The sequence below is a fragment of the Oryctolagus cuniculus genome, chromosome 5, assembly GCF_964237555.1.
Source record: "Oryctolagus cuniculus chromosome 5, mOryCun1.1, whole genome shotgun sequence".
Lineage (NCBI taxonomy): Eukaryota > Metazoa > Chordata > Mammalia > Lagomorpha > Leporidae > Oryctolagus > Oryctolagus cuniculus.
In genome coordinates this window covers 130,747,687-130,771,394 of record NC_091436.1, presented here as the reverse complement: position 1 = coordinate 130,771,394, position 23,708 = coordinate 130,747,687, and the positions used below count along the sequence as shown (strand labels likewise).

At 43.7% G+C, this 23,708-nt stretch overlaps 1 protein-coding gene across 5 annotated transcripts in view; it reads left to right on the top strand.

The window, feature by feature from the left end:
• DNAH8 (dynein axonemal heavy chain 8) overlaps positions 1–23,708 on the top strand; it is a 358,350-nt gene that overhangs the window by 249,988 nt on the left and 84,654 nt on the right. For all 5 annotated transcript variants that reach the window (XM_070074115.1, XM_070074114.1, XM_051854776.2 and 2 more), the window contains 6 exons: positions 967–1,072; positions 3,123–3,375; positions 3,486–3,676; positions 11,336–11,457; positions 13,089–13,207; positions 15,280–15,482. In XM_070074115.1, the coding sequence (XP_069930216.1) occupies positions 967–1,072; positions 3,123–3,375; positions 3,486–3,676; positions 11,336–11,457; positions 13,089–13,207; positions 15,280–15,482 (994 nt within the window). The remainder of the gene's footprint in view (positions 1–966; positions 1,073–3,122; positions 3,376–3,485; positions 3,677–11,335; positions 11,458–13,088; positions 13,208–15,279; positions 15,483–23,708) is intronic.

Below are 23,708 nucleotides of genomic sequence, written 5' to 3'. Positions count from 1 at the left end.
CAGCTGCCTCCAGTTCAACCAATAAACAGCAGGACCTGCTCCTGATTGGAGGAGAGCAGCGTACTCGGCGTGTGGGTAGCAGAGTTGGGATTGGTGGAAGAGGACTATAAAGGAGGAGAGAGACAACATGCACCAGGAACATCTAAGGGGAACATCTATCTGAAGGAACACCTGTGCAGCCCCCAAGAGAGCCGGCCGGCGGTGTGCCGCTTCCCCGCGGAAATGGGGAATGTGGCAGGGGGAACCGCCCTTCCACGGAGGTGGAAGGGACGGTAGCCAACCCGGGAAGGACCAGCAGCCAACCCGGGAAGAACCAGCAGCAAACCCGGGGAGGGCCGAGCAGACGAAAGAACAGCGCAGGGTCCTGTGTCGTTCCTCCATGAAGAGGGGGAGCGACAATAATGAGTGTTACTTACGGAGACAGTGATAAAGCAAAATGCTCTTCGGTGAATGTAGGTGAAGGCTCCATGAGAGCTCATTGCATTGGTGTTGCAGCCGTTTTCAAATTATAATTTCTAAAATATATTTAGATAGAAAACATACCTTCCAAACATTCAGTTTATACCCTCTGGTGGAATTGGATGCAAATACAGTGGAATATGGATTTGCATTGGCAGCTATTTTGGGTTCTCATGGTTAGTCCTAAGCCCTGAGCTGACATCTGGCCAGGGGAACCCCTTGATTTCTTGGTGTTAATGACTCTTCATTTCTACCACTTCCTACTGCAAGTAAAGCATTGTCTCGGGCATGCTTTGAAACCTCAGTGCTAGTGGGTGTAATTTTCTAATTTGTCCAGAGGAAAAAAAAATACAGATAGATTTGACTAATGATAGTAATTTCTCCTGTCATTGGAAAGGCACTTTGGTTTAAACGTTTTAAAGTGATAATAAACACCTGTAAATTGAATTTGCCATGATAACTGTCATTTATAATTCTGATGTTATTATTACTTTTTTTTAATAACAGGAGTTAGAGTCTGAGAGGGTTAAGCTTTTGGAGGATGTAACTTTTAATAAGCGGAAGATGAAAGAGCTTGAGGATAACCTCCTCTACAAGCTGAGTGCTACGAAAGGTACTGTGTTGTTAGGAAGCAGTGGAACGATGGAGTCAGAACCAGGATCCCTACCACACTGCTAGGACCTGTCAGGGAGAGTCAGATTTCCAGTGCAAAAACAATCAAAGCAATTTCCACTTAGACATTAAAGAGGCAGTGCAGAGAGTCTGATTTTTGAATTAGCACATACACACTGAGAATCTGAGAATAGCACAGTTTTCTTGATATAATTGCTCTCTCCTGAGAAAAATAAGGGCTCCCAACAGAGTTAGGTAAGTCATAATGGGCTGATTTGCTAGCCCAAAGGAAACTGGTGTGCACAATCTGTGATTTTTTTTCTTCTTTTATTAAGATTGACTCATTTTTTTTTTTAATGAGATTTTTATTTTATCCTATCCATTTGGAAGAGCAGAGTTACAGAGAGAGAGAGGGAGAGACAGAGAGAGACAGAAAGAGATTTTCCATTCATTGGTTCACTTCTCCAAATGGTTGCAAAGGCTAGGGCTGGGCCAGATCAAAGCAGGAACCAGAAGCTTCTTAGTCTCCCACATGGGTACAGGGGCCCAAGCACTTGGAAAAATTCTGCTGCTTTCTCAGGTGCATAAGCAGAGAGTTGGGTCAGAAGTGAAGAGCTGGGACTTTAACCAGCACCCATATGGGATGGTGGTGTCACAGGCTGTTGCTTTACCCACTAGACCACAGTGCAACTCAGGTTGACTCTTTGATTTGGCATTGAAATGCAGCTACTGCAGTGGCTTATGATGTGTGTGATCTGTGTCACAGGAGCTTGGGTACCAAAGGCCCAGCTCACTTCCCTCTTGGCTTGCCTCCCATTTGGAAGTCAGGGGTAGGCTCCCCTCTGCACAGTCCAATGATCAGATCATACTCCACTAGGAGGATCTACTGTCTTTGCAGTATATAAAAGGAAAGTTTCATCCAAAGAAAATAAAAGCAACAAACATCATACTGTTCTGTTGTAGGCAAGTTACAGCCAGCTAAATTCCACTATTTTTGGTCAGTCTAGTAAGGAATTTTTCCCAGCAACATTTAAAAAAATCCTTATTTTAAAAAAAAAAACTTTACCTTTAAGATGAGCTCAGTGAAAAGTCCATCTGTCTGCCTTACTTGCACTGCTTCTGTTGGGAGGTTTTCTGTCTCTCAGTCCAGTGACTTCTCCAGACACCTGAGATGTCTCTGGGAATTCTAAATATGAGGATTAGCAAGGAGAGCCGAGGGCTGTTCCCCTGCTCCAGCCAGGAAAGAGCCAGCTCACGACATCCTTCCCCAGGCGATCAATCACAAGTTGGATGTAGCATGCCCACCAGAGAACCTCAACACTTCCTGTGGTGCTCGCCCACGATCCTGCACTCTAGGATAAACCAAAGCATGGCCATGTGTGTGTCCAAAGTGTCTTTTTTTTTTTGTATCTTAACACTGAGTTTCTTCTCATAGACTTGCTAAAGTTTACTTGTGCCAAAACCAATAATGAAAGGTAAAACTGAAAATAAAGTTAGGGTTTCTCTTTCTGGTGAGACACTGGTGCTGTCCCCGGGTGTACTCTGGTTAGAGACACGGAGGGACCAGGGCTCTCCATGACAAGGACTACCTCACTCAAGCCGTGGGAGGGGAGAGTCCCATTCGGCTGCCAGCCAGTCAGCCGTGCACGTACAGTGTTCAGGTCAGCTTACACCCTCAGATAAGCGGGATGGCAAGCAGGGCACACGTGGAGATGAAGGCGATGATGGGCGTAAGCGCTTATCCCCTGAGCAAGGGCTGCAAGATCCAAGGACGTGATCATTGTCTTCAGAGGTTTGAAGACTCATCAGTCCCGTGGGCTACCCTCAGGATTCTCAGGCAGACTGGGGGATAATCCCTTGGTAGAAATGTTTGGAAGGCTTCAGGCGTTGGCTGGCAGGTAGAAGCTTTTTTGCTATCTCAAGATTTTAGTCTTCTGATGCCCTGTGGATTTTGGGGAAGTCGAGTTGAAAAGTAGCAGTATCCTTTCCGAAGTCGTGCGTCTTGTGTGTTCCATCTGGGGTTCTCCAGTTTTCCTGTTTGGGGATTTTAGGTTCCTTGGTGGATGACGAGTCTCTCATCGGCGTTCTCCGAACCACCAAGCAGACAGCAGCTGAAGTAAGCGAAAAGCTACACGTGGCGGCAGAAACGGAGATCAAGATCAACACAGCCCAGGAGGAGTTCCGGCCGGCAGCCACGCGTGGGAGCATCTTGTACTTCCTCATCACCGAGATGAGCATGGTCAACATCATGTACCAGACGTCGCTGGCCCAGTTCTTGAAGCTGTTTGACCAGTCCATGGCCAGGTTAGTCCGCACTGCCTCCATCCCAGCCACCTCAGAGCAGTAACTGAAAATGCTTGTGTCTGTTTCTACTCTTGCAGCAATTAATTTCTTTTACTTTGATTTGATTGCAGATCTGAAAAGTCTCCATTACCTCAGAAGAGAATTACAAATATTATCGAGTATCTGACATACGAGGTTTTTACATACTCGGTCAGAGGCCTGTATGAAAACCACAAATTCCTCTTTGTACTGCTCATGACCTTGAAGATTGATCTCCAGAGAGGGACGGTTAAGCACAAGGAGTTTCAGGCTCTCATTAAAGGTAAAGCCTTTGGAGTCCGGCCGTTTTGCGTAAAGGACGTTGCTCTTGGTGTGCTCTTTGATACACGAAGCGACTTCATTGCATTCTTAGAAAACAGAATGGAAAGATTAGCTTAACTGGGTGCAAAACGTTTTGAAATCCATGCCTAGTTTTTCTGTAATATACATTTTCCATGAGCTTTTTTTTGCACAAAAATAAATGTATCTTTTAACTCCATTCCTCATGAACTTTAAACAAATTATTTATTTTTATTTATTTGAAAGGCAGAAAGAGAGACAGAGAGACACAGAGAGAAAACAAGAGAGAGTGAGCAAGCTCTCATCTGCTGGTTCACTATCCAAATACCCACAACAACCAGGGCTGGGCTAGGCAGAAGCCAGGAGCCCAGAACTCAATCCAGGTCTCCCACAGGGTGGCAGGGACCCAAGCTCTTTGAGCCATCACCTGCTGCCTCCCAGGATACGCATTTGCAGGAATCTGGAATCGAGAGTGGAGGTGGACCTTGAACCCAGGCACTCCAGCATGGGATGCGGGTGTCCCAAGCAGCATCTCAGCCACTCTGCTATGGCCCATCGCCCGTGGACTTTGTGAAGTGCCCTCCTCACGTGGTGAATCCACTTCTGTGATACACCAGGGCAATTGTGTCCTAATAAAAATTCAGATGACAAGGTGCTAAGACATGATGCGCTTTTAACAGGCAGTCATCTATACCTTTTTATTATCCTTTCTCTACTTCATTCATTCTTCAGATGCAGGTTCAATTATCATTGTAGAAACTTTGCAAGCAATTTTTTATGATCTCCAAATTTTTTTTCTTTGCCTCTGTCTTCTTGACAGCACAGATGTTAGTTCTTGTAGTTCACACACAATGGGAATACACCATCTGATTTTTCTCAGGTCTCAGACACCTTGAGGACATTGGTATCTTAAGGTCATGTAAGGGGGAAGCATTATGGTGCAGTACGATGTGCACTGTGTGCCGGGAGCCAGGGGAAGGAGTGCACACTGGCTGGCTGTGTGAGCTCAGGGACAGATTGCTAAAGGCTGTGGGGGACCAAAGAGGAAACAAAGGTACCACCCCAGAGAGAGGGGACAGGTGCGACAGAGAAGGGCCCAAGCAAATGGGGCTTCGGTCTTGGTTGACATTTAAATCAACTAAGCATCAATTTGCCAAATCTAGAGGGCCCTTTGGACTCATTTCAGTCATCTTTTAAACACTTTCTTGGACTTCAATTTACATCTACTGTGTTAAAGGCCACTGGGCTGTGTGGTATGACAACACTGGAGCACGCGAGAATCGAGCAGGGGGAGCAAAATGGCCCTTGGAGCTTGGGAAAGCCTCTGCCTGTGTGCTGCGGTCTGGAAGTTTGTGTCGTCCCAAATGTGTACATTGGAATCCTAACCCCAAGGTGAAGGCTTTAGGAGGTAGGGCCTCTGGAGATGACCAGGTCATGGTCATGAGGCACAGCCCTTGTGAATGGGGCTAGTGATGAGAGGAAGCTTGTTCACGTCTACCGTGTAGGGATGTAGAGAGAGCCTGCGGTGAGCCCTGGCCAGGCACCAAATCTGCTGGGTTCTTGATCTTGGACTTCACTGTTTCTGGCTTTCAGAACTGTGAAAAGTAATTTCCTGTTGTTTCAAAGCTACCCACCGAATAGTATCTTATTGTATCAGCCCAAATGGACTGGGCCTCTGTGGAATGGAAGTGGAATGGAAGTGGAATGGGGAGCCTGCTTTTAAGTCTTTGCTTATCGGCAAGCTAGCTCTGCTTCCTGAATCCGTCTGCAGTATGGCCCCTGGGAAGGAGGCAGACAGTGGGAAAGCTGGCGCTTTGATCTGCAGTGGGTGGTAGAAGGGAAAAGGGAGCTGGAGGTCTAAGGAAGAGAGCAGATGCAAAGATCTTTCTCTCTCTCTCTCTCTCTTTTTTTTTTTTTTTTTTTTTTTTTTGCAGAGTTAGAGAGAGACAGAGAGAAAGGTCTTCCTTCCATTGATTCACCCCCACCAAATGGCCGCTACGGCTGGCACACCACGCTGATCTGAAGCCAGAAGCCAGGTGTTTCTCCTGGTCTCCCATGTGCGTGCAGGGCCCAAGCACTTGGGCCATCCTCCACTGTCGCTCCCCTTCTTCATGGAGGAACGACACTAAACCCTGCCTAGGCTTCCTATCCGAGTCACGGCACCATTATGTTGCTCCCCGTCTTCGTGGGGGAACGACACAGGACCCTGCGCTGTTCTTTTGTCTGCTCGGCCCTCCCCGGGTTTGCTGCTGGTTCTTCCCGGGTTGGCTACCGTCCCTTCCACCTCCGTGGAAGGGCGGTTCCCCCTGCCACCTTCCCCACTTCCGCGGGGGAGCGGCACATCGCCGGCCGGCTCTCTCGGGGGCTGCACAGGTGTTCCTTCAGATAGATGTTCCCCAGATGTTCCTGGTGCATGTTGTCTCTCTCCTCCTTTATAGTCCTCTTCACCAATCCCAACTCTGCTACCCACACGCCTAGCGCGCTGCTCTCCTCCAATCAGGAGCAGGTCCTACAGTTTATTGGTTGAACTGGAGGCAGCTGTGTAGAAGCTGTTACTCCCTTCTCAGCACCATATTGTGGGAGAGCAGATGCATAGAATAAGTCTTAATTCCAGTAACTTAGTCTAGTCCGAGTTGCTCCCCACACTCCACTGCCTTCCTGGGCCTCAGCAGAGAGCTGTACTGAAAGAGGAGCAACCGGGACAGAATCTGGCGCCCCAACCAGGACTAGAACCTGGGGTGCCGGCGCCGCAGGCGGAGGATTAGCCAAGTGAGCTGTGGCGCCGGCTAAAGATCTTTATCTCTTCCCTGCTTCCTGAAGCTGAGCGCCAGGTGATTAGAGGAGGGTGCTGGGGAGACTCGGGGATGGGGGCTAGGGGATGTCCCCGTGCTCTACCCGATGCCACACCCACCGGGGAAGCAACCTTGCAGAGCTGGTGGAGGAGGGTGGTTCCGCAGAGGAACCAGAGGTTTGTCAAGCAGGAGTATGGGAATATGGAAGAACTGAGAGGGCTGGGATGCGGTGGAGATCCGGGGTTCAAAGCCAGGAGCTGCAGAGCAGAGGAACTTTGTAATTGCAGGAAAGGACCCAGGTGAGGGGCTGGGGCTGTGGGTGTCGGCCCTGCGTCCCTACAGGTCCGATAAGGTTTGCTGTAGCCCAGAGGATACAGTACCAGGACCCAGTCTGCGTCTGAGACGTGTGCAGGTAGGTCTCAGGCACCCACCCCATCAAGACATAGCCCCATCCGCCCTCCCCTTGCCTAGCAAGGCCAGAGACGCTGGAGCTGTTACCGGGATGAGTCTGGCTGCTGGGAAAGAGGGCGTGTAAGTCAGAGGGGACTGAGAAATACAGCCACACGGTAGGGATGGAATCGTCGGGAAGATTGGATTTGTTACAGAAATATCCGAAGTCCGCACACCTGGGCTGTGATGTGAGCACATTTGTGACCCCGTTTCATAAAACTGGAGAGCCAGAGAGAACCAGAAAGAAGAATTTCGATTCCATTTGGCTGACTACAGGGAGCCATCCACTGTTTTATTAGCAGGGACGTGGCACGAACAGAGCAGTGCTTTCGGCAGATTAATTTGGGATTATATGCCAGGTTGATTGACAGAAGCACAAACAGCTCGGGAGTAAAAATGTCTGTTCTTTAAACGTTCTTTTTAAAAAACTGGTTTATTGTACAGCTTGTTTTCACTTTCCTCTGGCTTACATTTTGATTGAATTATTTTTAAAAGATAGTATGATTTATCTTTAATTTTTTTTACAAAGTTGACAAATATGGCTCTTGAGTCATAGATGCTTTTCTAAGAAATGATTTTGAACTCAATACTTAAGGGGGAAAGGAGTTATTTGTCATAGAGGAAGCGTTTGATTTCCCGAGTGTGATAGTCCTTTCATTTCAATTACTGTTTGTGTTCTACAATATTTGCAAGGTGACTGACTTTCTTCTTCAGCTGAGAATGTCAGAACACTTTGAAAAGTGAAGTGAATACTGGGGGAATCCTGCCTCATGGAACAAGCGATCTACCTGTTTACCCTGCTTGGTTGTTTAAGAAAGGCATTATCTTTCTTTTGTCTTGGACACATGGACAAGAAGACACCTTGTTGTGGGGGGAGTCTGCTCTCGGCTTTCCAGGTTGGGCTGCACTTAAGCCTTCCAAAGGGGACAGAGAGGAGAGAGAGAGAATAAATTTAACATTAAAATAACCACTAATGATTGCATATGTCTTACTGTGGGCCAAGATCATTCTAAACTTTCTAAATACGTTATTTTTTGTTGTTGTTTTGACAGGCAGAGTTAGACAGTGAGAGAGAAAGACAGAGAGAAAGGTCTTCATTCCTTTGGTTCACCCCCCAAATGGCCGCTACGGCCGGCGCACTGTGCTGATCCGAAGCCAGGAGCCAGGTGCTTCTCCTGGTCTCCCATGCGGGTGCAGGGCCCAAGCACTTGGGCCATCCTCCACTGCCTTCCTGGGCCACAGCAGAGAGCTGGCCTGGAAGAGGGGCAACCGGGACAGAATCCGGCGCCACAACCGGGACTAGAACCCGGTGTGCCGACGCTGCAGGCAGAGGATTAGCCTAGTGAGCCACGGCACCAGCCAATACATTAATTTTTAAAAGGTTTCAAAAAAAAAAAAGAACTTAATACTTTACCCTTTTAGTATTTTTTATGTTCTACTTAAAACTATTGGGGTTGAACTCTGTAATTAATACACAATTACTCTTAGGTGTTTAATTAATGCTATAACTAGTACTCAAATAGTATTTTACACTTTGTGTTTCTGTGGGGTGCAAACTGTTGAAATCTTTACTTAATATATGCTAAATTGATCTTCTGTATATAAAGATAATTGAAAATGAATCTTGATGTGAATGGAAGGGGAGAAGGAGTGGGAGAGGGGAGTGTTGTGGTGGGAGGGAAGTTATGAGGGGGGAAGCTATTGTAATCCATAAGCTGTACTTTGGAAATTTATGTTCATTAAATAAAATAAAATATATATAAAAAAAGGTTTATTAATTAATTTGAAAGGCAGGGAGAGAGAAGGACACACAGAGAGAAAAGAGTTAAAGAGAGATGTCTTCATCTGCTGGTCCACTCTCCAAATGCTTACAGTAAGCATGGCTAAAGCCAGGAGCCAGGAACTCCATTCGGGTCTCCTAGTTGGGTGGCAGGGACTCCGATACTTGAGCCATCATCTGCTGCTTTCCAGGTGCGTTAATAGGCAGCTGGATTGGAAGTGGAGCAGCCAAAATTAGAACTGGCTGCTTTTGATTTGGGTGGTGGGCATCGCAAGGAGGAGATTAACCTTGCCACAATGCCAGCATCCACATACATTAATTTATTTAACCTTCATAGCAATCAATCTGGTTGATTCTAATATCATACCCATTTGACAGATGAGGAAGCTAAGCAAGATTGGCAGTTAGTAAGTGGCAGAGCCAGGTGTTTAGGGGAATTTGGTGCGCTGTACTTGCTCTGGGTTAGTTATCTTCTCCTGGTGTCTCCAAAGGCGCGTTGTGTGGCAGCAGGCCCACCCGCTCACACCCATACTACTCTTCTTAGAAAAACACCTAATGCAGCTGCATTAGGGAAGATTGATTTTCAGAGGCCTGGAAGGTGATGGGAGAAATAAGAACAACAAAATCCAAATTCATCTCCTCATTCAGGGAGGCATCCGGGGTTAGGGTAAATGGGAAGTGGTCAAAACTCAGTGATGCAACACGGTAGGTGCAGAGCATGCCCCTTAACAAATCAGGCCTTTACATGCAAGGCGTGCTCAAATACAGCTGCTGAGACGTCCTGGGGGTGCGTCGTTTCACAAGGCTGGGAACCGGGAGCTAACTGGTCAGTCAGGCCAGGCTCCAGTTACAGTTCTGGCTGCAGCCAGCTCTGTCCATTTTTAGTAGAAACCCTAAAAGGACAGCTCAGGTGACTTTTAGCAAAGACAACTCTTACAGGATAGCAAGCAACTATGCAAGGGGCAGGGGAATGACTATTATGGGCTAGTAATATGTTAGGCAGTGAAGGAAAGCCTGCCAGTAACCAAGGGGAGAGGAAGCCGTTAGTGTCCAGTCTCTGCCACATGAAGACATTTCTTTGGGATCAAGAGGAAAAGGCATGGATTTGTTTCTGCCTTAGAGAAACAGTCTTTAAGACCACAGGTGGCTCTCCCTAGTGGCTGCTTCTCCAACAGCGAGTCTTCCATTAGCCATGATGGCGCGAGATAGAGGGCAGGTGGGCAGAGTAGAGAGCAGAGGGTTGGCTGTTGTGGCAGAAGTGCTCTGGGCTCTCACAGCCGCTGATCCCTGAGGCCCCTGCGGCACAGCAGCGGGGTTTACAGGGTTTACGTGGGGACAGCACTTGAGTTCACACATCTTCTCAGGAAGAGCAAACGGCTGTAGTCCCCACAGCTGCTTTTACTGACCAATGACTGGGGTGCAAAGTGGGAGGATGTAAGTTCAAGAAGCACTGTTTTGCATACATCTGAGTTAGATAATGGTGGAGCTAGAATTAAGATTCACCAAGAGAGAGGGGAAAGCTGAAATTGTGAATGTAATCACATGGTTTGTTGGGAAGCGGCCACGCTCGGTGCGCTCATTTGACTTGTGATCTGCTTGCACACATGCTGCTGTCCACCAGCCTACAAGCTCCACAGAGCCAGGGCTTGGGCTTTCTCCACCGTATCCCCAGTGCCTGAGGCACACCAGATGCATACAGGATTCTCAGTAGATATTTGTTGAATAGATGACCACCATCACCCCGTAAGAAATCTCACAGGTGTGCTATATCCTCCCTTATTTACTCCCCCCTCCTTGCCTCCCTCCTTTTCTCCCTTCCTCCCCATCCACTTGTTTGGCTATCAATTTATTTGATCTAGTAACAAATAGTATTAGATGTGACTGACTCAGAAGTGATTTTTTTAAAATCACATGTGAAAATATCAACCTATTCATTGATATAAAAATTGTAAATTTCGGATTGTTAAAAAAATAGAGGCCAGTGTTGTGGTGTAACAGGTAAAGCCACCACTGGCATTGTAAATGGGTCCTAGTTTGTGTCCTGGCTGCTCCACTTTCAATTCAGTTCCCTGCTAATGGCCTGGTAAAAGCAGTGGAAGATGGTCTGAGTACTTGGGTCCCTGATACCTGCATGGGAGACCTGGAAGAAGCTCCTGGCTCCTGCTTTTGGCCTGGCCCAGCCCTGGCCATTGCAGCCATCTGGGGGAATGAACTAGCAAAAGGAAGATCTCTCTCTCTCTTACTCTCTCTCCTTCTATGTCTCTCCTTCTCCCTCTCTGTCTCTCCCTTTCTGTAATTCTGACTTTCAAATAAATAAATCTTCAAGATAAATAAATAAAGGCAAACGACCATAACCACCTGAGGAAAAATTATTTGTAGGACCAAATGGCAAAGGATTGCTGCTGTATTTCATAAGATAGTATAAGTCAGTGAGTAAAACACCAAGACTTGTAGGAGATGCACCAAAAAAAAGAATAGGAACATCTTCTATAATTTGATTATTTTCCAATTTTTGCATATTTTATTTGGTCTGGTTATCTCACTTATATTATTTGGAGAATACATTTCTGAAATGGAAGTCTAAGCAGCCCTGACTCATGCTGTCTGATATGTTTCCCAGGGGGAGCAGCTCTGGATCTGAAAGCCTGCCCCCCCAAGCCGTTTCGCTGGATCCTCGACATGACGTGGCTGAATCTCGTGGAGCTGAGTAAACTTCCACAATTTGCAGAAATCATGAACCAGGTAATCAAGGGCTGGTGCGAAGGAGAGAACGCCTGGGCCATTGTAGTGGGAGCCTCCTGCCAACAGTCCCTTCACCCCAAGGAGCCAGTGCAACAGTGTGGGTTTCAGGTGCTACGGCTGTCTGGGGAGATTCTGGACAGGTGGGCCTGGGAGGTAGCCATCTTTTCCTGCTGTGTTGTGGCATAGGTCTTCTTGATGGTGCCTACTTGCGTTGCTGTCAGATTCGGAACCTATGGGTGGTTCCTTTTTACTTATATTTTTACATTTTTGTTTCTGCCTATGATGAAATAACTTGTATAAATTTGAGTTTTTTTCCCAAGATTCATTTATTTATTTGAAAGGAAAAGTGTCAGAAAGAGAGGTGGGTAGATATCTTTCATGTACTGGTTCACTTCCCAAATGACCATAACAGCCATGACTAGGCTGAGCCAAAGCCAGGAGCTTGGAACTCCATCTGGATCTCCCATGTGGGTGACAGCGGCTCAAGCAGTTGGGCTATCTCTTGCTGCTTTCCAGGCACATTAGCAGGAAGCTGGGTAGGAAGCAGAGCTGCTGGGATTTGAACTGGTGCTCTCATAAGAGCTGCTGCAAGCAGTGGCTTAAGCTGCTACAACACAACACCAGCCCCAATAAATATCTTCAAATATCCTCAACAGCCAAAGTTGGGCCAGGCCATAGCCAGGAGCCCAGAACTCCATCTGGGTCTCCAGTGGAGGTACTTGGACCTGCCTTCCAGGTGCATTTTCAAGTAACTGGATTGGAAGAAGAGCAGCCAGGATTTGAACTGGCACTCCAGTTTGGGATATGGGCATCCTAAGCAGTGGCTTAACCTGCTACACCACAATGCCTGCCCCTGTTTTCTCTTGTTTGATGATGAAATTGGATATTTCCAATTGAATTGGAAATTTAATTGTGGATTTCACTGCCATGGGAAAAAATTGCATAACTCAGAATAAAGATATTACAACTGCCTGTCACTGACGTCGCCTAGAGTTTCCTACTGTCAGATGCTGACAATCACCTCTTATGGTTGCTGGTGACTGACAAATGAGGTCATGCTAGATTGCAGGTTGACAGGAGCCTCATGCTACAATCATAGATGCCCTGCCTAGTGCACTACACTAGCTGTGTCTGCTTGGCGTGTTTCTGAAATGTTATATAGCTGCTACCTATGCAGCCACATTGGGCCAGAATCAACTGGGTGAAGTCCCTAGGTTCCATGTGTGGGTGAACAGTAAACTTTGTTTTATTGTACGGTCACATGTGAGCCCTCCTAGCTCAGATCATTTGGGGGAAAAGTGATAAAGGTCTGGTTGAAGAATGGGTGATAAAAGTCTCCAAGCACTCCTTGAAAAATCTCTCAAAGCCTGTGCCCTTCGCTGATGGGTTAAATTGATTTAAGGATATTTGTTCTTTGTCTCTGCCACTTAGAAGTTAAGTACCATGGTGCAGAATCTGGTAGCTACTACTGCTTCCTAGGAGAGAAGTACTTTGCAACAATGAGCCTGCCACGGAAAGTGTTGTTGACCCCACTTTACAGATGAGGAAACTGAGATTCAGAGTCCGCACAGCCAGTGAGTAGCAAGCTGTAGTGAGACCTCATTTCTCTCCCACTCCTTGTACTCTTTTAGGTGTCTCGCAATGAGAAGGGGTGGAAAAACTGGTTTGATCGAGACGCTCCGGAGGAAGAAATCATCCCTGATGGATACAACGATTCGCTAGACACCTGCCGCAAGCTCTTACTCATCAGGTGAGAACGGGTATTACCAAATCCCAGAAGCACCAACGTTGTGGCATTAAATTTTTTTTATTTTTTATTTTATTTTTTTTTAATTATTTTTTGACAGGCAGAGTGGACAGTGAGAGAGAGAGACAGAGAGAAAGGTCTTCCTTTGCCGTTGGTTCACCCTCCAATGGCTGCCGCGGCCGGCGCGCTGCGGCTGGCGCACCGCGCTGATCCGATGGCAGGAGCCAGGAGCCAGGTGCTTTTCCTGGTCTCCCATGGGGTGCAGGGCCCAAGCACCTGAGCCATCCTCCACTGCACTCCCTGGCCACAGCAGAGAGCTGGCCTGGAAGAGGAGCAACCGGGACAGAATCCGGCGCCCCAACCGGGACTAGAACCCGGGTGCCGGCACCGCTAGGCGAAGGATTAGCCTAGTGAGCTGCGGCGCCGGCCCCGTTGTGGCATTAAATTACAGACCTCACCCTGGTGAACTGTATGTGCTTCCAAACTGTGGCTTGTGGGTGGCAATTCTTCAGTTCCTGGACAGGCAAAAGAAGAGGGTGAGGGTGGCAGAGAGTGATGTATTCGGATAATATATGAATGATAGTGCATTTAACAAAATACAAAAGGAATGGGCCTTTATTATTCACTTTGTTCATCACTTACTGTTGAGTGAATCATTTATTGTTGAATTTACTTCTTTTAATAAATAGGCCTCACAAAAGTTACAAGGCAACTAATTTATATGCTCATTTTCATTTGAGAAAGAAAGCCAAAGATGTTGCACTATTGGAATGTAGAAATGGTATTTTAGGCTATTAAAATGAAAGCCAAAGTTTGAAATTGATATTAAAGAGGAATATTCCTCTCTCTTCTCGCTTTCCGCATTTTATCAAAGGCTCAAAGAGGCCTCTGTATTGGAAAATGTGTGCGTGTGTGTGTGTGATTGGTAGGTAAGGTGGGAGGGGTAAAGTTGGGGGAAGATTAAACCACAAAAAGAATAACAAGAAGATGGGTTATTTTGGAACAGTTTTTTTTAAATTTTTATTTTATTTATTTTTTAAATTTTTTTGACAGGCAGAGTGGACAGTGAGAGAGAGAGACAGAGAGAAAGGTCTTCCTTTTGCCGTTGGTTCACCCTCCAATGGCCAGCGCGGCCGGCGCACCACGCTGATCGGATGGCAGGAGCCAGGTACTTCTCCTGGTCTCCCATGGAGATGCAGGGCCCAAGAACTTGGGCCATCCTTCACTGCACTCCCTGGCCACAGCAGAGAGCTGGCCTGGAAGAGGGGCAACCGGGACAGAATCCGGCGCCCCGACTGGGACTAGAACCTGGTGTGCTGGCGCCGCAAGGCAGAGGATTAGCCTAGTGAGCCGCGGCGCCGGCTTATTTTGGAACAGTTTTTTCTCTTCTAAGGTTATACAGCTAAGCTTGCACTTCTTAGAAAAAGTTTTTTCCTGGACATTGTCACTCTCAAGAGTGCTCAGAATGGCAGCAATGGTGACCTCACAGTCTACAGAGTATGTGAAGTTTGCTTGTTTTTATTAGAACAAATGCATCCATTTTTTAAAAATCTCTCATTTAAAACTTGACTGCATGTTAAATGAATGGTATAATCTCTTAGCAAAGAAAAATCTACAGTGCTTGTCTGGTCTAAAATATCAAATGTCAAATGACATTTATTTAATGTGCCTATGTATGTACTACTGTGATGTGCAGTATGTGAAAGGCATGATAGAAGTGCTTGCTGATCAACTTGCTTGAGGCATCTTTGACACACTGATTCTCCCCCCGAAAACTGCAGAGCGTCAAACCATGCAGCAGGTGGGCCACTGTCATGTGCCACAATGGGCAAGGACTGTGGCTTGTTACTGGCCCTGCCTTACTCCTTGCCAGTGCCTGGCACCAAAGCCACATGATTAAAATTGTGCTCCTTCAGGGATGGAGAACCTTACTGTCTCTCTTAGACAGACCTATATCAGCGACAGTCAGCTTGTTGTCCTTTTGCCAATTAAAAATGAATTCTTTACATGCTCAGAATTAGAATAATAAAATGAACATGCTGAATTTATTTCCTCTAAATTGCATTCATTTTTAGGTCTTGGTGCCCAGATCGTACTGTTTTTCAAGCAAGAAAGTATATTGCAGATTCCTTGGAAGAGAAGTACACAGAGCCAGTTATCTTGAATCTGGAGAAAACTTGGGAAGAAAGCGACACACGAACACCTCTGATTTGTTTCCTGTCCATGGGATCGGATCCCACCATTCAGATAGATGCCTTGGCCAAGAAACTGAAGCTAGGTATGACTAGTGATCAGTGAAATTTAGCAAAGCCTCTATATTCTTGTTTCAAATTTTGCCTTTCATAATTTTGTAACTGGTTCTTAGAACTACACCTGTAACGTTGAGTGAGAAAAAAGTATTAAACTTCTTCCTCTGTCATCCCTTACTTACCTGCTAGAGTGAGGTGGCAATACAGGTGTCTTTGTGCAGAGAGAGACACTCTAGTCCACCATAAACTGATTCTGTTTGTTTCTTTAAGTTGTAAACAGACGGCCATCTGCATGGATAGCAGCCTAACATGAACACAGGAGCAAAGGCGTGCTATTGCTGTGTCTTTATAAAATTACAGCAAAACTTACTCTGTCACAAATTGAAGCACTATTGAATAATCGTTACTGTGATGCAGAGGAGTAAGAGATTCATCCATTCATGCTTTTACTCAATAACCATGAACTACAAGCAGTGTGGTGGGTTCCTGGAGCGCAGAGAATACAGAGATGTAAACATGTAATTGGAGACAACGTGCCAATTGCTGCAATAGAGTTTCCTAGAAGTGGCTGACTGCAGGATTCAGAGTCACTCAGATTGCCTGGGGTGTAGAAGAAAGCATCACACCACTGATATTTTGGGTTAGGATCTTTAAAAATAGATAACAATTTACCAGATGGGAGGCTGAGAGATAGAGGGAAAGTTACTCAGGGGAAGGAAGCAGAGCAGGGAGTTAGAAACATGTAAGTTAGGGCAAGCAGTGAGTGAGTCATCAGGACTGAAGGACGGGGTGCAGAGTGCATCTGGATAGGGCTGAGCCATCCTCTAACATGGATGGCAAGGAGTGTGTCCTGTCCTCCTACCCTGCCATCGCAATGTTGTTTGGCAGTTCCATTTGAGGTCTTCTAGATTCAGATTTCTGTATCAGTATCTGTAGGGTTGATTCATTCAGGTCTTTAAAAAGTGATTGATTATGAATCACTAAACCTACCTATGAAATAAAACTTGGATTGAATTTATCATCATGTTAATGTGCACATGCTACAAAGTCGATTTGGTCATGTCCAGGTACCAACCACGTGTCCCTTCGTGCTGACAATCCAGCTTATGGTCACACGGTCTGTGTTCATTTCCTCTTTTCTCCTCTTGCCTCTGCTCTGGTCCTTGTCACCACACCTTTGCATGTCCCACATGGGATCTGGGTTCAAATGGTTGCTTTCTCTCTCTGAACGATGATACCCAGGGCAGAGTGTGCCCAGGTTTTACTGGCAGTTACTCATGGTTAAGTCTCCTCAGCCATGCTTAATGTAGGCTGTTTCACTCCAGGATTTACTGCAGCACACTAGCCATCCGAGTTGGCCCACAAGTGGTGCCTCTCATAGTCTTAGAGTTTGCGCAGCTCTCACAGATATACTCCTCTCCAGGTCTTCACCCAGCTGCTCCTATGTCCCACTTCTCTCTCCACATCTGTGCCTTCGCTTCTGTCTTGCCACAAACCATTCTTCTGCACGTGGCAGAACTCAAGGCCTTGGTGACTTACATCCTCAGCATGTTCAATACTTTCAGGAAAACTCTCCTCACTTTCCCTTTCCTGGGGAAGAAGCTCATTGGCTTAACTTTGTTGACGTGCTCCCTTCTGTGCCAATCAGTGGACTGTTGCTGTGAAGCAGGCTCATGGCAAGAGGCATATAGGGAGTGGAGGTGGGAAGTATTTCTTAGAAGGGGATAGGTAACTAGAAGAAAAGGTGTTCCCAAAAGCTGTTAAGAGGGACAAAGAGGGGCACTATATAATGATTAAGGGTTCAATTCAACAGGAAGATGTAACTACTATAAATGCATATGCACCTAATTACAGGGCACCGGTTTATTTAAAAGATATGTTAAGGGACTTAAAGGGAGACTTAGATTCCAATACAATAGTACTGGGGGACTTCAATACTCCGCTCTCAGAAATAGACAGATTATCCAGACAGAAGATCAACAAGGAAACTGCAGATTTAATCGACACTATTGCCCAAATGGATCTGACAGATATCTACAGAATTTTCAATCCTACTTCTAAAGACTTTACATTCTTCTCAGCAGTGCATGGAACCTTCTCTAGGATTGACCACATACTAGGCCATAAAGCAAGTCTCAGCAAATTGAAAAGAATTAGAATCATACCATGCAGCTTCTCAGACCACAGAGGAATGAAGGTGGAAATTAGCAACTCAGGAAACCCTAGACAGTATGCAACCACATGGAGACTGAACAACATGCTCCTGAATGAACACTGGGTCATAGAAGAAATCAAAAGAGAAATCAAAAACTTTCTGGAAGTAAATGAGGATAACAACACAACATATCAAAACTTATGGGATACGGCAAAAGCAGTATTGAGAGGCAAATTTATAGCAATAGGTGCCTACATCAAGAAATTGGAAAGGCAACAAATAAATGAACTTTCAGCACATCTCAAGGACCTAGAAAAACTGCAGCAAATCAGACCCAAATCTAGTAGGAGAAGATAAATAATTAAAATCAGAGAAGAAATCAACAGGATTGAATAAAAAAAAAATTACAAAAAATCAGCCAAGCGAAGAGCTGGTTTTTTGAAAAAATAAACAAAATTGACACCCCATTGGCCCAACTAACTAAAAAAAGAAGAGACCCAAATCAATAAAATCAGAGATGAAAAAGGAAATGTAACAACAGACACCACAAAAATTAAAAGAATCATCAGAAATTACTACAAAGAGTTGTATGCCAGCAAACAGGAAAATCTATCAGAAATGGATAGATTCCTGGACACATGCAATCTACCTAAATTGAGCCATGAAGACATAGAAAACCTAAATAGAAAACCCATAACTGAGGCAGAAATCGAAACAGTAATAAAGGCCCTCCCAACAAAGAAAAGCCCAGGACCAGATGGATTCACTGCTGAATTCTACCAGACATTTAAAGAAAAGCTAATTCCATTTCTTCTCAAACTATTCAGAACAATCGAAAAAGATGGAATCCTCCCAAATTCTTTCTATGAAGCCAGCATCACCTTAATCCCTAAGCCAGAAAAAGATGCAGCATTGAAAGAAAATTACAGACCAATATCCCTGATGAACATAGACGCAAAAATCCTCAATAAAATTCTCACCAATAGAATACAACAACACATCAGAAAAATCGTCCACCCAGACCAAGTGGGATTTATCCCTGGTATGCAGGAATGGTTCAATATTCGCAAATCAATCAATGTGATACACCACATTAACAAACTGCAGAAGAAAAACCATATGATTATCTCAATAGATGCAGAGAAAGCATTCAATAAAATTCAACACTCTTTCATGATGAAAAAATCTAAGCAAATTGGGTATAGAAGGAACATTCCTCAATATAATCAAAGCAATTTATGAAAAACCATGGCCAGCATCCTATTGAATGGGGAAAAGTTGGAAGCATTTCCACTGAGATCTGGTACCAGACAGGGATGCCCACTCTCACCACTGCTATTTAACATAGTTCTGGAAGTTTTAGCCAGAGCCATTAAGCAAGAAAAAGAAATTAAAGGGATACAAATTAGGAAGGAAGAAGTTAAACTCTTTGCCGATGATATGATCCTTTATTTAGGGGATCCAAAGAACTCTACTAAGAGACTATTGGAACTCATAGAAGAGTTTGGAAAAGTGGCAGGATATAAAATCAATGCACAAAAATCAACAGCCTTTGTATACACAGACAATGCCACGGCTGAGAAAGAACTGCTAAGATCAATCCCATTCACAATAGCTACAAAAACAATCAAATACCTTGGAATAAACTTAACCAAGGATGTTAAAGATCTCTATGATGAGAATTACAAAATCTTAAAGAAAAAAGTAGAAGAGGATACCAAAAAATGGAAAAATCTTCCATGCTCATGGATTGGAAGAATCAACATCATCAAAATGTCCATTCTCCCAAAAGCAGTTTATAGATTCAATGCGATGCCAATCAAGATACCAAAGATATTCTTCTCAGATCTAGAAAAAATGATGCTGAAATTCATATGGAGATGCAGGAGACCTTGAATAGCTAAAGCAATTTTGTACAACAAAAACAAAGCCAGAGGCATCACAATACCAGGTTTCAGGACATACTACAAGGCAGTTGTTATCAAAACAGCATGGTACTGGTACAGAAACAGATGGATAGACCAATGGAACAGAATAGCAACACCAGAAATCAACCCAAACATCTACAGCCAACTTATATTTGATCAAGGATCTAAAACCAATTCCTGGAGCAAGGACAGTCTATTCAATAAATGGTGCTGGGAAAACTGGATTTCCACGTGCCGAAGCATGAAGCAAGACCCCTACCTTACACCTTACACAAAAATCCACTCAACATGGATTAAAGACCTAAATCTGTGACCTGACACCATCAAATTATTAGAGAACATTGGAGAAACCCTTCAAGATATTGGCACCGGCAAAGACTTCCTGAAAAAGACCTGGGAGGCACAGGCAGTCAAAGCCAAAATCAACTATTGGGATTGCATCAAATTGAGAAGTTTCTGTACTGCAAAAGAAACAGTCAGGAGAGTGAAGAGACAACCGACAGAATGGGAAAAAATATTTGCAAACTATGCAACAGATAAAGGGTTAATAACCAGAATCTACAAAGAGATCAAGAAACTCCACAACAACAAAACAAACAACCCACTTAAGAGATGGGCCAAGGACCTCAATAGATATTTTTCAAAAGAGGAAATCCAAATGGCCAACAGACACATGAAAAAATGTTCAAGATCACTAGCAATCAGGGAAATGCAAATCAAATCCACAATGAGGTTTCACCTCACCCCGGTTAGAATGGCTCACATGCAGAAATCTACCAACAACAGACGCTGGAGAGGATGTGGGGAAAAAGGGACACTAATCCACTGTTGGTGGGAATGCAAACTGGTTAAGCCACTATGAAAGTCAGTCTGGAGATTCCTCAGAAACCTGAATATAGCCCTACCATTCAACCCAGCCATCCCACTCCTTGGAATTTACCCAAAGGAAATTAAATTGGCAAACAAAAAAGCGGTCTGCACCTTAATGTTTTTTGCAGCTCAATTCACAATAGCTAAGACCTGGAATCAACCTAAATGCCCATCAACAGTAGACTGGATAAACAAATTATGGGATATGTACTCTATAGATACTATACAGCAGTAAAAAAACAATGAAATCCAGTCATTTGCAACAAAATGGAGGAAGCTGGAACACATCATGCTGAGTGAAATAAGCCAGTCCCAAAGGGACAAATATCATATGTTCTCCCTGATTGGTGACAACTGACTGAGCACCAAAAAGGAAACCTGTTGAAGTGAAATGGACACTATGAGAAACGGTGACTTGATCAGCCCTTGCCCTGACTGTTGATGAACAACTTAATACGTTATCCCTCTTAGTATTTTTTTTTGTCTGTTCTACTTAATACTATTGGTTTAATTCTGTAATTAATACACAGTTATTCTTAAGTGTTGAAACTTAACTGAAAAGTGATCCCTGTTAAATATAAGAATGGGAATAATAGAGGGAAGGGATGTACAATTTGGGACATGCTCAAGCTGACTTGCCCCAAACGGTAGAGTTAGAAACATACCAGGGGATTCCAATTCAATTCCATCAAGGTGGCATGTACCAATGCCATCTCACTAATCCAAGTGATTAATTTCCGTTCACAATTGATCATAATGATAGGACTAAGAATCAAAGAGATCACATAATCAAGACTAGCGTCTGAGAATACTAACTGATAGAACAAAAAAGGGAGAGAACGATCCAACATGGGAAGTGGGATACATAGCAGACTCATAGAATGGCAGATGTCCTAAACAGCACTATGGTCTCAGAATCAGCCCTAAAGGCATTCGGATCTGGCTGAAAAGCCCATGAGAGTATTTCAGGCATGGAAAGCCAAGACACTCTGGCAAAAAACAAAAACAAAAACAAAACCTAAATGAAAGATCTCTGTGAGTGAGATCCCAGTGGAAAGAACAGGTCATCAAAGAAGGAGGTACCATTCTCTGAAGGGAGGAGAGAATTTCCACTTTGACTATGACCTTGTCTAAATAAGATAGCCTTGGAAACTCATGACTAGAGCCTAGGGAGATTACTGATGCCATAAACAGGAGTGTCAATTTGTAAAGTCAACAACAGGAGTCACTATGCACTTACTCCTCATGTAGGATCTCTGTCCTTAATGTGCTGTACATTGTGATTTAATGCCATAACTAGTACTCAAACAGTATATTTCACTTTGTGTTTCTATGTGGGTGCAAACTGTTGAAATCTTTACTTAATATATACTCAACTGATCTTCTGTATATAAAGAGAATTGAAAATGAATCTTGATGTGAAGGGAAGGGGAGAGGGAGTGGGAAAGGGGAGGGTTGTGGGTGGGAGGGAAGTTATGGGGGGGAAAGCCAATGTAATCCATAAGCTGTACTTTGGAAATTTATATTCATTAAATAAAAGTTAAAAAAAAGAGAAGAGGGTGTTCCACTAGACTTAGTGTTTCACATATTAGCTCGAATAACACCATTGTCTAGGACTGTGGTTAAGAGCACAAATAAGGAAATCCAGAGTCTTTTTTGGGAGAAATTATATTAAATTAACATTAAACAAATATAAAAGGTAAGATATAACCAATGGAAGGAAGACCTTTCTCTCTGTCTCTCTCTCTCACTGTCTAACTCTGCCTGTCAAAAAAAAAAAAAAAAAAAAAAAAAAAAAAAAAAAAAAAGAAGAAGAAGAAGAAGAAAAGAAAAGAAAAGAAAACAGAATCCAATGGCCAGCATTGTGGCATAGAGAGTTAAGCCTCTGTCTGTTGACACTGGTATCCCATATGGGCACCAGTGCTGCTCCACTTCCCATCCAGCTCCCTGCTAATGCAGCTGGGAAAGCTCCAGAAGATGGCCCAAGTGCTTGGGCCCCTGTACCCAAGTGGGAGACCTGAATGAAGCTCCAGGCTTCAGTCTGGCACAGCCCTGGCTGTTGCAGCCATTTGGAGAGTGGATGGATTATATATATATATATATATATATATATATATAATATATATTTTATTATCATATGATATTATTACATATTATTATATATTTGTTATATTAATATTTATTTATATATTATATATAATTAATATAAATTAATATTATATAATTATACACAATTAATATGATAATTTATTATTAATATTAATGTATTTATTATAAATATTTGTTATATATTATATAATATATATTATATATATCTCCTTCTCTCCCTCCCTCCCTCCCTGTCCCTCTTTCTCTCTCTCTATCTCTGCCTTTCAAATACATAAAAAAAACCTTTAGAAAAGAAAAGAAAACAGAATCCAAGGACCAGTGAAAGAGAACACATAAATACAGAACCACAAATATACAAAAGAAGAGAGGAGAAAAATGGGTGTACCAACATGTACAGATGAAACATTTTAAATGATTAGAGTGTCAGTGCATCAGAAAATCTCATGAAAATTATCAACTTTTCCAGAAAATACAAATTCATAAAGTTGTCTCACAAAAGGTAGAAAGCCCTGAATAGACCAGTAATCCATGTGAGAAAAACTAGGAGTTTTAAAATTATGCCCTTAGCAAAGGCTTTGGGCTTAGATGATTTTGATGGGTCCTGTAGAACTTTCATGAGCTATTGTATAATCTGTTTTGTTCCAGAACATGGGAAAAGAGGATCCATTTTCCTCTTCATTAGCATTGATTATCCTGAAATCACAAAATGAACAAGAGAGTAACTGCATAAAGAAAGTAATTCACAGATTGATCCTACTTATCAATATAAACATAAGGATCTTAACTAAAACACAAGCAAGAAGGATTTGGTGGGGAGATAGAAAATTAGCATTCAAATGATAATGTGTGCATGGGAGACTATAAGGACAATGACTTACTAAGAAATTTCCCCTCAACAATAACTGGAAATTATTTTCCTTAAGCTATAACACTATTATCTTGGTTGATACTTAAAAAGCATTTCATAAAAGTTCAACATTTACATTTGATTTTTAAAAGTAGCAACAGAAGAGTATTTTATGAGTGTTAAATTCGAGCATCAACATCATCCTTATTGGTGAACAACTAGAGACACAGCCATTAAAGTCTGGAATAAGATGAAAGTGTCTGCTATTGCCACTATTATCTAGCATTGCTGAGCAAGATACAGCCAACGTATTGCAAGAATCATAAATATAACTACTGGAAAGGAG